General features: G+C 41.2%; 3 protein-coding genes across 4 annotated transcripts; 2 read left to right on the forward strand and 1 right to left on the reverse strand.

Moving 5' to 3' along the window:
• The first annotated feature begins 1,021 nt into the window (after positions 1–1,021).
• tubb4bl (tubulin, beta 4B class IVb-like) lies at positions 1,022–5,250 on the forward strand. Its single transcript, XM_058049380.1, has 4 exons — positions 1,022–1,192; positions 1,923–2,031; positions 3,725–3,835; positions 3,916–5,250. The coding sequence occupies exons 1-4, from the start codon at positions 1,136–1,138 to the stop codon at positions 4,971–4,973; spliced, it is 1,335 nt and encodes a 444-aa protein (XP_057905363.1). The 5' UTR covers positions 1,022–1,135; the 3' UTR covers positions 4,974–5,250.
• Positions 5,251–6,990: 1,740 nt separating this feature from the next.
• crb3a (crumbs homolog 3a) lies at positions 6,991–12,304 on the reverse strand. Of its 2 annotated transcripts, none has more exons than XM_058049382.1 (4): positions 11,865–12,008; positions 11,562–11,731; positions 8,862–8,908; positions 6,991–7,876 (listed from the first exon to the last, which is right to left on the reverse strand). In XM_058049382.1, the coding sequence occupies exons 2-4, from the start codon at positions 11,656–11,658 to the stop codon at positions 7,667–7,669; spliced, it is 354 nt and encodes a 117-aa protein (XP_057905365.1). In that variant the 5' UTR covers positions 11,659–11,731; positions 11,865–12,008; the 3' UTR covers positions 6,991–7,666. The 2 variants fall into 2 exon arrangements, with proteins under 2 accessions (XP_057905365.1, XP_057905364.1); XM_058049381.1 differs by lacking the exon at positions 11,865–12,008 and adding an exon at positions 12,024–12,304 and having other exon boundaries at positions 6,999–7,876.
• Positions 12,305–13,266: 962 nt separating this feature from the next.
• Positions 13,267–16,083, forward strand: asf1ba (anti-silencing function 1Ba histone chaperone). The gene is made up of 4 exons (XM_058049378.1): positions 13,267–13,660; positions 13,909–14,024; positions 14,087–14,263; positions 15,658–16,083. The coding sequence occupies exons 1-4, from the start codon at positions 13,552–13,554 to the stop codon at positions 15,847–15,849; spliced, it is 594 nt and encodes a 197-aa protein (XP_057905361.1). The 5' UTR covers positions 13,267–13,551; the 3' UTR covers positions 15,850–16,083.
• Positions 16,084–16,273: the final 190 nt, after the last annotated feature.

Here is a 16,273-nt window from a genome sequence, read left to right on the forward strand (position 1 = left end):
CACTACTTCAAATGCAGCTACTGCCATCTTGTGGAGTTAATAAAAACAACATCAGGAGGTTGCCTGCAGCCACACAGGTGTTATTAAAGGGGACCTATTATGCTTTTTCCAACTTTCTGACCTATAAATGTAGTTAAAATGTTGGATTCTCGTGTTAAACCATGCCAAAATTTCAGATGATATGGTTTTTTTCTAACACCGGCTCCTTGTGATGTCACAATGAGCTGGATTACCTTATATAGGCGTTCCTGTATACAAGCTACAGATATGCCCTTCCCTGCTCTGCTGCAGTGTGAATATTGAGTGCGACCAATCACAGCAGAGTGGGCGTGACCGGGGGCCGTGAGTGGAATAAATTAAAACAGACCATTTTGGAAAGCCAAGAAAATCCAGCTGGAATAGGTGCAGATTCTGGAAGATCTAGAAAGCTTTATTTGCGGGTTATTGTGTGTAGCTGCTCTATAGGAGTACACAACTCAATACAAAGGGACGGAAAATTAGCTCAATGTTTTTAATGTCTTCTATACGTATTTGTGAGCTAAGCACCCTGCGGCTATAGGAGACAGACGATGCCTTGTTGGATACATTGTGATGGATGCATTTATGTACTCGTTTTCACAATGCTGGTGTGTTTAATGTTGTGGTTTGTAGTTCTGTACATGTATAATGCTTTACACGTATTATTTTGGTTCTTTATAAAGACATTTTTTGCCTTCCACTTGTTCTAAATATTTCTCAGGATGTAGAACGTAGATAAAAATAGAAATGCTTCTGAAACATTTATAAATGTGACAATCCAGCTATTTGTTGTTGACAAGCCGGCGGTGAGTTCGAGTTCACCGAGTTCGCCCGATGAGACAATGATGCGAGATGCGCTGCCTCGATGGAGGGATGTCGTCTCCTCGCATCCTATCCCCCACTTCCACGGCTCCTCGGCACCGCCCCTTTCTCCTCCGCTCTTTGGTTGCCATGACGATGACGTCAGGTTGCACCACCGCTTCAGTCCAGTAGAAGCGCTGAGAGGCGGTGCAACCGCGACTCCACCACCGAACCCCCGGAGAAGAGAACCGTCGTCTTTTTTGCTTTTTCTCACCGTCGTCACAGCTCCAGCTCGCGTTCTCAAATTTGCGCAAAAATGCGTGAAATTGTGCATTTGCAAGCCGGTCAGTGCGGGAACCAAATCGGGGCCAAGGTAAGCCTTATGTTCCTGTCTTTTATTTTATTTATTTGTGCAAAGATTAGTGCGTGCATTGATTAATTCACTCGGCTGCCTAATCCATCCAAATGGAATGTTCCAGAAGGAAAACCAAAATATATATAAGGGACGTTTTGCATGCTTTGTGCAATGCAATATGCAATATATTCAAATATATTGCTGGTTTGACATTGCATGGGTTCATGATCACTGCAGTTTTGCACGAATTATTGATTTACGTTATTATGCAACACTTCGCTTGCTCTTTAAATCGGCGTTTTTGTTTTAAAAAATTCATTTTTATTTATGTTTTTAGCCATTATTGCATTCAATCGTAGCGAGGTGGAGCCCCTCCCCCTCCTCCTCTTTAATGACCTATTTTTACCTCACTATTTAAAGTCTAGCTTATTTTTAAAATATATTATCTCATTCAAAAATCAGCTTTTAATTGCTGAAATACTAGTGCAGAGTCTGCATGTTGTTGTTGTTTTTTATTATATAATTGTTTTTAATTTTTATATATATATAATTGTGATTTAATACATATATGAGATGCTGCTTCAGGTCTTTTCATTTTCATTTCATTCATAAAATTACATCTTGTGATTAAGACCACCTCCCCCCATTTTGAGGGACAGCAATAAATATTGAGTTTATTTGATAAAATGTTCATATCAGCTGTCACTCGTGTCACACCACGCCTCTTTTCTCTCCACCCCCTCGCCAGTTCTGGGAGGTGATCAGCGACGAGCATGGCATCGATCCCACCGGAACCTACCACGGTGATAGCGACCTCCAGCTAGACAGGATCAGCGTCTACTACAACGAGGCCACTGGTAAACCACATTTGAATTTCAAATTTGTTGTTGGTATATAAGAAATGATTCAGAACAACCATCAATTTGTCTACATTATGTAAACAAAAGCAGTGGGACACACCCCTTGATCAATAATTAATCAATCAGGTTGGCATAGAACCCCCTTCAATCTTAAACGTCTTAAAGACTAAAGTCTTGGAATAGCGTGGAAGCAAAAACAGCTCAGAGTTCATGGATTCTCAAACTGTGGGACAAGTGACACTGGTGGTACACAGGCTCTATATCGTGGTATGTTAGTCCCTCATTTTTCACAGTATTTTGTTCCAAACGTAATAAGTGATTTCCTTATTTATACATCTAATATTTTTGTATTTAGGGCATCAAAAACGTCTTAACAACCATCTAAATACATTATTAGAGCCCTTTAGACATGACATAACACCCCTATAGTCATGTTTACACTTGTATTACCCAATATAGACATAATAAGAGAAAGTCCACCCTCTGTGTGGAGTTTGCATGTTCTCCCCGTGCATGCATGGGTTTTCTCCGGGTACTCCGGTTTCCTCCCACATTCCAAAAACATGCTAGGTTAATTGGCGACTCCAAATTGTCCATAGGTATGAATGTGAGTGTGAATGGTTGTTTGTCTATATGTGCCCTGTGATTGGCTGGCCACCAGTCCAGGGTGTACCCCTCCTCTCGCCTGAAGACAGCTGGGATAGGCTCCAGCACCCCCCGCGACCCTTGTGAGGATAAGCGGGAGAAAATGAATGAATGAATGAATGTATTGTAGTTCCTGTGCAGAATACTACATACCATCATGTCTGAATGCATTTTCTGAATGCCTTATATTTATATTTTTGTTAATTTAGCCGTTTTATGCTTGAATTCGCTTAAACATGCATATTTATTGTCAAAATTGAAACGGCTACCATTTATTAATGTATATATTTTAAAGCAGTGATAGAATGAACCCTCAAATCCGAGGCGTGAAGTGGTGTGAGATGACCATGCCCATATTTTTTTATATAGATACATATAAAGATTTGCTGAAATTGAAGTCAATTTAAATGTTCAATGACTGGCATTTGTACGAAAATCAATTACCTATGAGTACAAACAACGTATTAGCTTATAGCTGTGATGGTAAGCAGTGTTTCCCACAGGACTACAATCTATGTGTGGCAGTTTTGGGTGGGGATGGGGATGATATAATGACATAATCATTGAATTTGCATAAATGGCCATGACTCACTTGAGTTTAAAAAATGTGCAAAGCAAAAAAAAATGTTTAGAACTACATTTTTTTTTCAATGTTGCAAACAAAGCATGCAAAAGTCTCTTCACTGAATTTGTTGCGACAGTAGTCTCTTTTTGTTACCTAGAGGGGTCTGATTACTTGCTAAATACAGCAATAAAGTCGCTAAGTCGGCAATGCTGATCCCTCCTGCTACGTGTTCTTATTCTCTGGCAGACCAAATGAACGTATGGTAAAACGCTGGTAGCATAGGTAGCAAAAATGGTGGTACTTGATCAGTACGCTCATAATAGCTACTAGAAGGTTATATTTCATGCAAATGCAGTGAGGTCCAGTAAAGGTTTTTGTGTTGTTGCTAGGCGGAATAGGCGGTTTTTGAGGTGCTACAGTAAATAATTCATATATCTATGCAAATGTTAAGCAATTACATTATGTGTGGATTCTTTTCAGGTGGGAAGTATGTCCCCCGTGCCATCTTGGTGGACCTGGAGCCAGGAACTATGGATTCTGTCAGGTCTGGTCCATTTGGTCAGATCTTTAGACCGGACAACTTTGTCTTTGGTAAGCTACAAACAAGCAGTGGTCCTGGTTCTGGCTACAAAGTGACGTGATGCTTCACTGTGATATGATTTTGCGTCCAGGCCAGAGCGGCGCCGGCAACAACTGGGCCAAGGGTCACTACACGGAGGGTGCCGAGCTAGTGGACTCGGTCCTGGACGTGGTGAGGAAAGAGGCGGAGAGCTGTGATTGCCTACAGGGCTTCCAGCTCACCCACTCCCTGGGCGGCGGCACCGGCTCGGGTATGGGCACCTTGCTCATCAGCAAGATCCGCGAGGAGTACCCGGACCGCATCATGAACACCTTCAGCGTGGTGCCGTCCCCCAAAGTGTCCGACACGGTGGTGGAGCCGTACAATGCCACGCTGTCAGTGCACCAGCTGGTGGAGAACACAGACGAGACCTACTGCATTGACAATGAAGCTCTGTACGACATCTGCTTCCGCACCTTGAAGCTGACCACGCCCACGTACGGAGATCTTAACCATTTGGTGTCGGCCACCATGAGCGGCGTCACCACCTGTCTGCGATTCCCCGGCCAACTCAACGCCGACCTCCGCAAGCTGGCGGTCAATATGGTGCCCTTCCCTCGCCTGCACTTCTTCATGCCGGGCTTCGCTCCGCTCACCAGCAGGGGGAGCCAACAGTACCGCTCACTCTCTGTGCCCGAGCTCACCCAGCAGATGTTTGACGCCAAGAACATGATGGCGGCATGCGACCCACGCCACGGCCGCTACCTCACCGTTGCCGCCGTCTTCCGCGGTCGCATGTCCATGAAGGAGGTCGACGAGCAGATGCTGAACGTGCAGAACAAGAACAGCAGCTACTTTGTGGAGTGGATTCCCAACAACGTGAAGACAGCCGTGTGCGACATCCCGCCCCGCGGCCTCAAGATGGCCGCCACCTTCATCGGCAACAGCACGGCCATCCAGGAGCTGTTCAAGCGCATCTCGGAGCAGTTCACCGCCATGTTCCGCCGTAAGGCTTTCCTCCACTGGTACACGGGCGAAGGCATGGACGAGATGGAGTTCACCGAGGCTGAGAGCAACATGAACGACCTGGTGTCCGAGTACCAGCAGTACCAGGACGCCACCGCCGAGGAGGGAGAGTTCGAGGAGGAGGGAGAGGAGGAGGTGGCCTAAAAAAAACCAAAAAACACTTATCCTCCATTTCACTCCTTCATTTCATTCCTATCACTGCACTGACGCCGTGTTAGCTTCATGTTGGCTGGTGTTTTAGACGTTGTGTTACTGATGCTACTCATGCTAGTCAAGTTTTTGCTTCTGGTTTTCATCGTGAACGCACTGACATTCCACATCCATCCGCCCCATCATTCATTGCCTTGCCCAATTTCAAAGCAAGCAAGTTTAACTGTGAAGCCGTTCAATGGGAGAACTATTAAAGTCTAATTTAAAGGTTGATTTACCGACCCTGTGTCTTTATTGAAACCTGAACCTGAATCTTTAAACCTAAACCCTAACACTTAACCTGAAGCCCTAACCCATAAACACAACCCAAACTCTTAACCCTAAATCCATAAGACTTAACCTCCAAACCGTTAAACCCAACCCTAAATCTTAAACCCTAACATTTAACCTGAACCACTAACCATAAACCCTTACTCTAAACTCTAACCCTAACCCTTAGCCCTAAATCTTAAACCCAAACACTTAACCTGAACCCCAAATCTTTAAAAACAACCCAAAATCTTAAATGCCAGCTGATAACCTCAACTCAAACCTTTAAACCCAACCCCAAGATCTTAAACCCTAACATTTAACCAGAACCAGTAACCATAAACCCAATCCTAAATCTTAAATCGTAACACATAACCTGAACCCCTAGCCCTTAAACACATCTTAACCCTAAATCCAAAACAGTTAACCCCCAAACCTTTAAACCCAACCCTAGGTTTTAAGCCCTAACATTTAACCTAAACCACTAACCATAAACCCAACACTAAATCTTAAATCCTAACACATAACCTGAAGCCCTAACCCATAAACACAACCCAAACTCTTCACCCTAAATCTATAAGACTTAACCTCCAAACCGTTAAACCCAACCCTAGATCTTAAACCCTAACATTTAACCTGAACCACTTACCATAAACCCTTACTCTAAACTCTAACCCTAACCGTTAACTCTAAATCTTAAACCCAAACACTTAACCTGAACCCCAAATCTTTAAAACCAACCCTAAATCTTAAATGCCAACTCATAACCTCAACTCAAACCTTTAAACCCAACCCTAGAGCTTAAACCCTAACATTTAACCTGAACCACTTACCATAAACCCAACCCTAAATCTTCAATCCTAACACATAAGCTGAACCCCTAACCCTTAAACACAACCCAAACCCTTAACCCTAAATCCATAACACTTAACCCCCAAACCGTTAAACCCAACCCTAGATCTTAAACCCTAACATTTAACCTGAACCAGTAACCATATACCTTTACTCTAAACTCTAACCCTAACCCTTAGCCCTAAATCTTAAACCCAAACAAATCTTAAATCCTAACACTTAACCTGAACTGAAACCTTTAAAACCAACCCTAAATCTTAACACTTAACCTGAACTCAAACCTTTAAAACCAACCCTAACCTGAAGCCCTAACCCTTAAACACAACCAAACTATTAACCCTAAATCCAAAACACTTAACCCCCAAACCTTTAAACCCAACCCTAGATCTTAAACCCTAACATTTAACCTGAGCCACTGACCATAAACCCTTACTCTAAACTCTAACCCTTAGCCCTTACCCAAACACTTAACCTGAACCCCCAAACCTTTAAACCCAACCCTAAATCTTAAAGGCTAACACTTAACCTGAACTCAAACCTTTAAAACCCAACCCTAGATCTTAAACCCTAACATTTAACCTGAGCCACTAACCATAAACCCTTACTCTAAACTCTAACACTTAGCCCTAAGTCTTAAACCCAAACACTTAATCTGAACCCCGAACCTTTAAAACCAGCCTTAACTCTAAACCCTGAACCCCTAACCCTTAAATTCCACCCCAAAAAAAGGGGACCTATTATGCTCATTTGTTGTGGGCTCCTACAGAGCAGCTACACATAATAACCCATACAGAAAGCTTTCTAGATCTTCCAGAATCTGCACCTATTCCACCTGTATTTCCTGTATTTCCTTAATTTATTCCACCCAAATTGTATTCAAACGATGAATTCATATTTCCCCTATGTCTAATTGAATTTTATTTGTATTTTTTTAAATCTCTAGTATTCCCGAGTACCACTTAATGGAGCCCAGGCATGCACAGTTTGAGAATCAGTACTTAATATGATCATGTACAGTAATTATTAGATGACCTATATGAAAGAATGCTTTTTTCCACAATAACCATAAAAATTGACATAAATATGGTCACCTTTGGACACAATTTTTCTGTTTTAGAAAATGAATGGTTAATAATAATGACTTATTTATTATTTCAAAAGCTACAACACTTTCCACTTTCCCAATATTGATTAACTTGTATACAAATAAAGCAGATATTTATTGGGTTAAAAAAAATGTACATAACCATAATGATCAGATCATTGAATCATTGAAATAATACAATATGGAATGATTGAGAATAAAAGTGTAACCAATGTTGAATCGCTATTGTACCACATGAAAATTGAGACGTTTGAGTGCTATTGATTTACTACATAAAATTCAATATAACATGAAATGGTCCCTAGTGATAAAATACTGACGATCCTCTTTGCTTGAGGATGCATGTTGTTCTTGGCCGGAAGTAAATGCATCTTATTTTTGATGCCTACGGCCATTTTCGGGGGCGGGTCAAAGGTCAAGCTCAAATGAGTCTTTCCTCCTTTGGTAGCTTCAGCACGTCTGTGGCGGCCACGCTGCGAGTGCCGCACTGTTCCTCGGAGCTGGGTCTGTACGTGCCTTCTGTCTGACGTTTCTTTTTCACCACGCAAAGCAGCCAGGCCGCTACCGCAGAGATGATGGCCAGGAGTCCCAGCGTCACCGTGGGGGCCACAATGGCGGCAATGTTGGGGCCCTGGTGTCGGACAATAAGCAGTGAATTTAAATCAAGGCTTCTCTTCACGTGAAATCACATATAGTATGATGTGTAATGCTGGAGCCTATCCCAGCTGTCTTCGGGCGAGAGGCGGGGTACACCCTGGACTGGTCGCCAGCCAATCACAGGGCACATATAGACAAACAACCATTCACACTCACATTCATATGTTATGAATAATAAAACTTCATTAGCATAGAACAGTTTTTCCTTATAATCATGATTTCGTTTTTTGTCATAAAATTACTTCAGATTCATTTTGTATTTCTCATCAAATTTACACCCACAATATTACAAATTTCTTTGGATAATCTTTATAGTCACAATATTATGACTATTAATAAATAGTGAGGGGCGGCACGGTGGTCTAGGGGTTAGCGCACAGACCTCACAGCTAGGAGACCAGGGTTCAATCCCACCCTCGGGCATCTCTGTGTGGAGTTTGCATGTTCTCCCCGTGCATGCATGGGTTTTCTCCGGGTACTCCGGTTTCCTCCCACATTCCAAAAACATGCTAGTTGTATGCTAAACATGCTAATTAGCGACTCCAAATTGTCCATAGGTATGAATGTGAGTGTGAATGGTTGTTTGTCTATATGTGCCCTGTGATTGGCTGGCGACCAGTCTAGGGTGTATCCCGCCTTACGCCCTAAGCAGCTGGGATAGGCTCCAGCACCCCCCGCGACCCTCGTGAGGAAACCTAGCATGTTTTTGGAATGTGGGAGGAAACCGGAGTACCCGGAGAAAACCCACACATGCACGGGGAGAACATGCAAACTCCACACAGAGATGGCCGAGAGTGGGATTGAACCCAGGTCTCCTAGCTGTGAGGTCTGTGCGCTAACCACTCAACCACCGTGCAGCCCTCCCACAAGTCCATTTATTTAAAAACAATCTTGTTCCCTTTGTCCATGGCCTTGACTGAATCAAAATGTTACAATTTAAAAATAAGTATTTGACTCACAGTAGTGTTATGTGATCGGAAGTCACTTGAAACAGTGTTAGAATCCCCTGTGGAATAGAGAAAAAAAGCAGGTAAGTGACACTAAAAGCAGTGTTATAATGCCAATTCTTATCTTGCACAGTGTGGGAACTCAAGTAAAGAACGACACTTAATGTTTAACAACACAAGGCTGCTTCATGGGAACTTTGGCTGAAGGGTGAACGTGTCAGGAAAGACTCTGGGGCTCCCTCTACTGTTTGTAGTAGACATATATGACACACATAAATTGTGTTTGTACTGTACCATTGTACTGTACCAAAAAAAAAGCAGAGCACACCTGTCATATAGAGGATCTTTGACTAGCGTCTACAGTATTATAAAGCATGAGTAGGCAAATATCAGGCTGGCCAACTATTTCCAAATACCTTTTTTAAAAACATTTAACATAAAAACTGTATCTGGCAACATGACTTGCAGTGCTGTTCTATTCCATATTCTATTGTAGACAATACATTCCTGCCGCAAGGCATGCTAGGTAACATTTTTGTATCATTTTCATTCATTTTCTACCGCTTATTCTCACGAGGGTTGCGGAGGGGGGTGCTGGCGCCTATCCTAGCTGTCTTCGGACTGGTCGCCAGCCAATGACAGGGCACATATAGACAAACAACCATTCACACTCACATTCATACCTATGGACAATTTGGAGTCGCCAATTAACCTAGCATGTTTTTGGAATGTGGGAGGAAACCGGAGTACCCGGAGAAAACCCACACATGCATGGGGAGAACATGCAAACTCCACACAGAGATGTGTGAGGCCTGTGTGCTAACCCCTTAACCGCCAGGCAGCCGAAATTAAGCACTCTTGATAGTAAAATTTAACGCATTCAGTTCCAAATGTAAATAATGTAAACAGTTAATGGTGTTATATTTGTAAACAGTTCTTGTTTTATCTTTTCACAAGTTCCCAACTAATGTTTTTAGTCGGGAACTGATATTTCCCTGAAACTTACCTATGTTCTATTGCTGATTATTAAAGAACAGAAAAAGGTAGAAACAAAGTTTTTTTTCTGATGAAAGAAGGGAGTCTAATCTTTCTTTTGGTACGTTCCATGTTTATATATCCATAAAACACAATATTCCGTGTGCCTTGGAAATCAGTGAAAATCGTCTAAAATGTCCAGTACTGAAGGGGTTGGCTTTCGAAAAATGGCTGGGATTGAATGACTTAATAGTACTTAATAGCGGCACGGAATGGCTCAGTTTGCCACCCTGAAGGTTGGGGTTCGACTGTATGAAAGTCTATGAAAATAGAGTTGTTGTATGAAGACATGCCTATCAGTAATTCCATGCAACACATGCAGTAATTACATTTCACACCGCCTTCCTTCCTTCCTTCCGTCTCTGTCTTTGAGTTTTTCTCCTGGCCTTATCACATTGTACTTTTGTCCCTGCAAAGCTGCCTATTTGCCCTGGTAAATTATTGACTCAGAAAAAGCAGGAGGTGGCTTTCAGTTTCTAAAAAAAACAAAACTCAGCAAAACGTTTGAAAGATGACACACGAGCTAGAGATACACTTTAGATGATTGTTATATTTTTTTCTACTTTCTCCTCCCGTATCTTCCATGTGACTCAACTGACGTTATGCACATTCCTCATCTCCTCCTCCCCCATTTTGTTACTGTGTAGTTTGGTGATGTCACCGAGTCATCACATGCCCATTCATGGGTGGCGAGGAACAGCGCGGGACCTTGGTGTACAGCTTTAATGCTTACCTCAGTCACCACAGCGTGCTGCACATATCGTTCTTTTCCCAGATAAAATGTAGCTAAATGTGCATGAGTGGATGAGTGTGCACTCACTGGAGAGTTTCGTGCTGACTCAGCATTTAAAGACGTTGACTTGTAGTCATTTTTTACCTTAACATCATGTTGATGGTACACCAGATTGTTGTGGTTGCTAAAATTGCTAGACAAAGATCCTCTATACAGGAGCACTCTGCTATTTTAAAAAATCTGTCGCAAAAATGCAAGGTAAAGATCTTCTATATGCCGAGTGCTGTGCTCCCCCATGACCATCATGAGGATAAGCGGTAGAAAATGAATGAATGTTAAGAATGCTTCACTTCTTTTTACACTTGTGGGACAATTAAGAAAGTTTTATTGTTTTTCATGTTTTACAATTGGCATAGTATGTTAACTTCATTTTGCACTTATGAAAATAACATTGTTTTTATGTATAATTCCTCTTAACAGATAACATGGGAAAATTAGTTAATTTGAGCTAGCTAACAATTCAAAAAAAATGCCAACATTTCCATAACTGACCTGCATATAAGCCGAGTGATATTGTTATTTATATGTAACGCGGAGTACTATAGTTCTATTTGTGAATGACGTCTCACAACAGAACTCACAACAGACCAACCACGACGGAGTGGGCGTGCCTGGAGGCGGACCGTGGGTAGAAATACATTAAAACAGACTGTTTCCGTGGGGAATATAAAAAATCCAAAAAAATACAGATGAATAGGTGCAGATTCTGGAAGGACTATTACGCTCTTTTCTCATTTTTGCTGTTTGTCTTCTTTTTGTTGTTGTTTTTTTTTTGTATTTGTATTTGTACTTGCGCGGCCACGTGGGTTCAAACACAGCAAATCTAATTGGGTGCTTTGTAAGTGCTTGGATCTTCAGTGGCAAGAAACCATACAGCGACTCACCCCATACAGCATTAGTGCCCAGCAGCAGCAGAATAAAAACACTCCTCGGCATGACCACGCCAGGTTTGGCCGGACCCACATCTGGACTCCCGGCCATGTCTCGAACCGGGTCTAGCGGGCATCAGCTCGGGTCCATTTCATGAATGCCACCTGATGCTGTTCTCTCCTCCCTAGAGAGGACAAAGTTAACTATTTTAAGCAGAAATTGAGACAAGGAACAAACAGTGAATCATCCTGAATCACATAACCACATGGCTAAAGTAAATATAGTATAATAATATATATATATATATATACACCAACCTCAATCAGGCTTCTCACAGGTAGGCAAACAAAGGTGAGAAATCTACTACATGTTACTTGACAATCTATGCACCAAATAACATTATCAGAATAAACCCAAACCCACATCCTCTTTATGTAAAGCACTTGATCATGTGACCCAGTTCGGTGTTACATTACCTGTGCGAGCGCACCTTCCTGCGAGTAGACAGATCCTCCTTTGTGCAAAGTCCAAATAAAACGCAGTTTAGTGGCGCAGAACAGAGAGTCAGGTTACTCCGAATACAAACAGCCTTGCTGTACACTGCCCCTTCAAGATGAAATACTATTGTTACGATATTGGATGGAATCTAGTACGTTCTTTTCCCTGTCGAGGCTGCACTTGCACTCCAGCATGAGGCTGCACGGTGTTTGACTCCACTCGGTGCTATATGCCCTTTACCTAGCAACCTGTGTCTCCACTGGAAAGTTGGGACTGCGGGGAAACAGCGCCCCCGTCTGGTGGCTACGCTTCACAACCGCTGGAGAACGTGGATGTGAGCATTCCTGGGATATTTATTGGGATGAAACCTTCACTAACTCATAGGTTAATCCTTACTTTATCCCCCCGGCCCCCCACCACCCACACTTCTTAGTCTCAGAAGGGGTTGGGAGGGGAGTAGGCAGCTTTAGGTTTAATCTCAAGGCAGTCAGATGGTGGTCATTTGCAATGTGAGGCCACCAGTGTGTTACACTTTACGTTATGTAGGTAAAATTATCAGTATGTTAAAAACTCAGTATGTCATAATTTTTCAGACAAATACAATTAAACTATAAATAAAATCCAATTCTTAACCCAATCTTCCACCAGGGGGCACTTCTGCATTCATTCATTCATTCACTTTCTACCGCTTATCAATTTAAACGAAATAAAGTATGAAAAATAAAAAGGGACAAAAATACCATAAAATAAATATATGATTTTTTAAAAATGCTATCTATAAATAATGTATGTAGTTATTTGTATTTAACATTTTTTTTATTTAAAAAAATATTTTTTTAATTTTTAAATTAAAAAAATCTTAAATGCAAATAATGTATGTAGTTATTTGCATTTATTCGTATCTATTTTTTAATCATATATTTATTTTATGGTATTTATGTCCGTTTTATATGTAGTTATTTGTGTTTATTTTATAATAATGTTATAGCCGATGAGTGTTGTGACATGACCCAAAAAGTCCACTAGGGGGCGCCTTTTTCCATATAATGGCTATGACAACTTTTATCTAAGATACATAATCTAATGTATTTGGGGATTCGTTTTTTTAAATTGGTTTTATCATTTTATCTCATGCTGCAGCCGGTAAATGTATTACATACTATTATCCACAAGAGGGCGTCTCTCCAATTGAAGCAACCGGAAGCTTACCTTTGCCCGTCGTAAGGCGCATGGAATTCTGGGTAGGTTGTCAAACCGGCGGGAGTACAATACTCAAAACAGTTTTGTTTTACTTCTTAGAGTACTTCTTTTGGGGGGGATTGTGTGACTGAGTTGAGTACATTGTGTCGTTGAAGTCACTGTGAAAAAAACATTTTGTGAGGTAAGGGAGAAAGTGAAAGTGAGTTTGTCTTAATCTAAAGCTTTGCCGGGGAAAAGGGCTTTGAACCGCCTGATTTGTAGTTAGCATTTTGCTAGCTTGCAGCAAGCAGCCCGTCATCGACAACAATGGCGAAGGTGCAAGTGTTAAATGTGGCCGTCTTGGACAACCCGAGCCCGTTTGGGAACCCTTTCCAGTTTGAAATAACGTTTGAGTGCATGGAAGACCTGCCCGAAGGTGAGTGTGACGACAAACGTTCTGTTGTCACTAAATGACTAAACTGCTAACGTTCACTTTAGGCTAGATCGCTTTATTTATTAACAATCGGTGTCGAAGAGTGCCAAAACAAACTATTAAGACTTCTATTAGGTGTACAGTACTTTTATTAACATGGATGTGGGACTTTAGCTGAATAGTTTTATTTTTTTGTGGTGACTAATCTCTTAAATGCATAAGTAATATGACATCACTTCATGTGTTTTCAGACTTGGAGTGGAAGATCATCTATGTGGGCTCAGCAGAAAGCGAAGAGTATGATCAAGTCCTGGACTCCGTCTTAGTTGGACCGGTACCTGCTGGGCGACATATGTTTGTTTTTCAGGTAAGAAGTTACTTTAACAGTACTGTCAGAATGTTGTTGAATTTTTATTTTGAAATCAACAGGCTGATGCACCAAACACTGGGTTGATCCCTGAAAGCGATGCCGTAGGTGTCACTGTGGTGCTCATCACCTGCACGTACCGTGGCCAAGAGTTCATTCGCATCGGTTACTATGTGAACAACGAGTACACGGACCCAGAACTTCGGGAGAATCCGCCCATCAAGCCGGACTACACTCAGGTTAGACGCTCGATAAGTCGACTTCTGGGCCAATTTTAAAGCCTTGCATCATCACATTTGTATTTGTGTTGCTAGTCGGGTTGTCACAAGAATCAATACTTCCAATACCAATTTGATATCAATACACAAACTACTGTATATATCGGTATTTACTGTTTCAGGTATTGTCACTATCGACTATACAGTCTCTTGGCAAGCAGTTTAGCACATCAATGCGGCTTACAATGAACCAGTTGCTGGCTTGTAATACTCGCTCTCTTTCTTATGTGAGACAAAAAACATGCATCCATATAAAGCATGCTTAAATCCAGTGCTTTATTTTGTAGTATTAATTCAATCAATTAATTAATTACCATAAAAATATATGTCAACTTGCCGAACACAGATCAATGTAGTTGAATCATAGGTAATAAAACGATACATCGATGGAGTATATTAATGATTACACCCCTGATCTAATGTAAGTGCTGCTGGCAGCACTTCAGCCATGCTCATATTGACATAAGCCCCCAATAGCTGTCCTCGGGTATGCCTGCTCTGAACTAGCAGCTTGGACCCAAATGTTGACTCACAGTTCAGGGCAAAGAATCTTTACTTTACTTGACTTACTTTACCACCAATCCAGATACCTTATTTTTTTTTCATTTTCTGCTCAATATTTGTCCCCACTTGTGGCGCCACAGTCATTTCCACTTCCTCAAACTACAGTGTGTGCCGAGAGTCAAACAAGTCGTGCATTCGTTAATCACAAGTCACAAATAAATAGTGCTGTTAAAGGTAACCTCCATTAATGCTTTATTAAGGCATTCACTTTGAGAGCCCTCACTTTTATACATTTTTCCACAAATGCAGTCGGTTTTGTTGTGTCTTTCTGGGGGATAAATACAACGGTGTGTTGTTGTATTAACAAAAATATATATTTTAGAGAGAATATTTAGTTTTACATGCAGAAAACAATGTGAATTAATTATGAAGGATGTAACTCATTGTTGATGCAGACTTGTACATCTTGCTGAAAATTTTTACATTTTTTAAATCAAATTGCTGGCAACTTTATCTGGTCCCATTGCGTGTTATTCGATAAAAAAAAAAAAGAAGACACAATACAGTGAGTCACCAATGGGCAGGGTGCTTTGTTTGGGCTCTCAATTTTGTGAATGGTTCAGTACACTGCAAATGGACTAGTTTGTTACGTGCAATATTGTATGAAAACCAAAGCTAAATATTGTCCCAATAAAACAAAAACTGAATCATATGAAAAATGGGACACACAAACTATTTGACTGTATTATATTCTTGAATCCATCCTATCATAAATAGCCAATGAAAGTAGGTGACGGCAGAGAATTAAATTAAATATAGACATTAATGTTGTGTACATCGTCTCTGTCCAGCTTCAGCGAAACATTCTAGCATCGAACCCTCGCGTCACCAGATTCCACATCAACTGGGAAGGTTGCGCAGAGCGAATGGAAGATTCTGAAAATGTGGATCCGTCATCAAACTCCATGCTGCCTCCATCCTGTCTTCCGGGCAAATCTGCACCCTTGGGAATACTACCGGACAATTCCATGGACTGCTTATAGAGAAGTCCCTTGTTTGTTTTTGTTAGTTTTTTTTTTTATTAAGAATGGGGGACATTCTGATATTGTACATACTTATTTGCCTTATAACTGCTCTTACTTTCCTTCAAAGCTCTTTAACGATGAAAGCTTCAGATGAAGCAATATTCAAGTAGTTTTTACTCGTGGAAGAGGTTGATGCAGAGCGGATTAGTGACAGTGTCAGATTTCAGCAATAAATAAATGACAGGAGTTTGATCATCTGACATTTTATTTCTCTTCAGTTTGCACTTACATTTATATATTCACACTGAAGGGTGAGGTATTTGTTGCTTCCTTTATGGTTTTGTTTTTCTTTATTTGGTATTGTGTTCCAAATAAAAACGCTGTGTTTGTATGCATTAGTATGTGTGATTGTTCCGAGCATTATGAGTCATGTGTTTTTCAA

The sequence above is a fragment of the Doryrhamphus excisus genome, chromosome 15 (genome assembly GCF_030265055.1).
Source record: "Doryrhamphus excisus isolate RoL2022-K1 chromosome 15, RoL_Dexc_1.0, whole genome shotgun sequence".
Taxonomy (NCBI): domain Eukaryota; kingdom Metazoa; phylum Chordata; class Actinopteri; order Syngnathiformes; family Syngnathidae; genus Doryrhamphus; species Doryrhamphus excisus.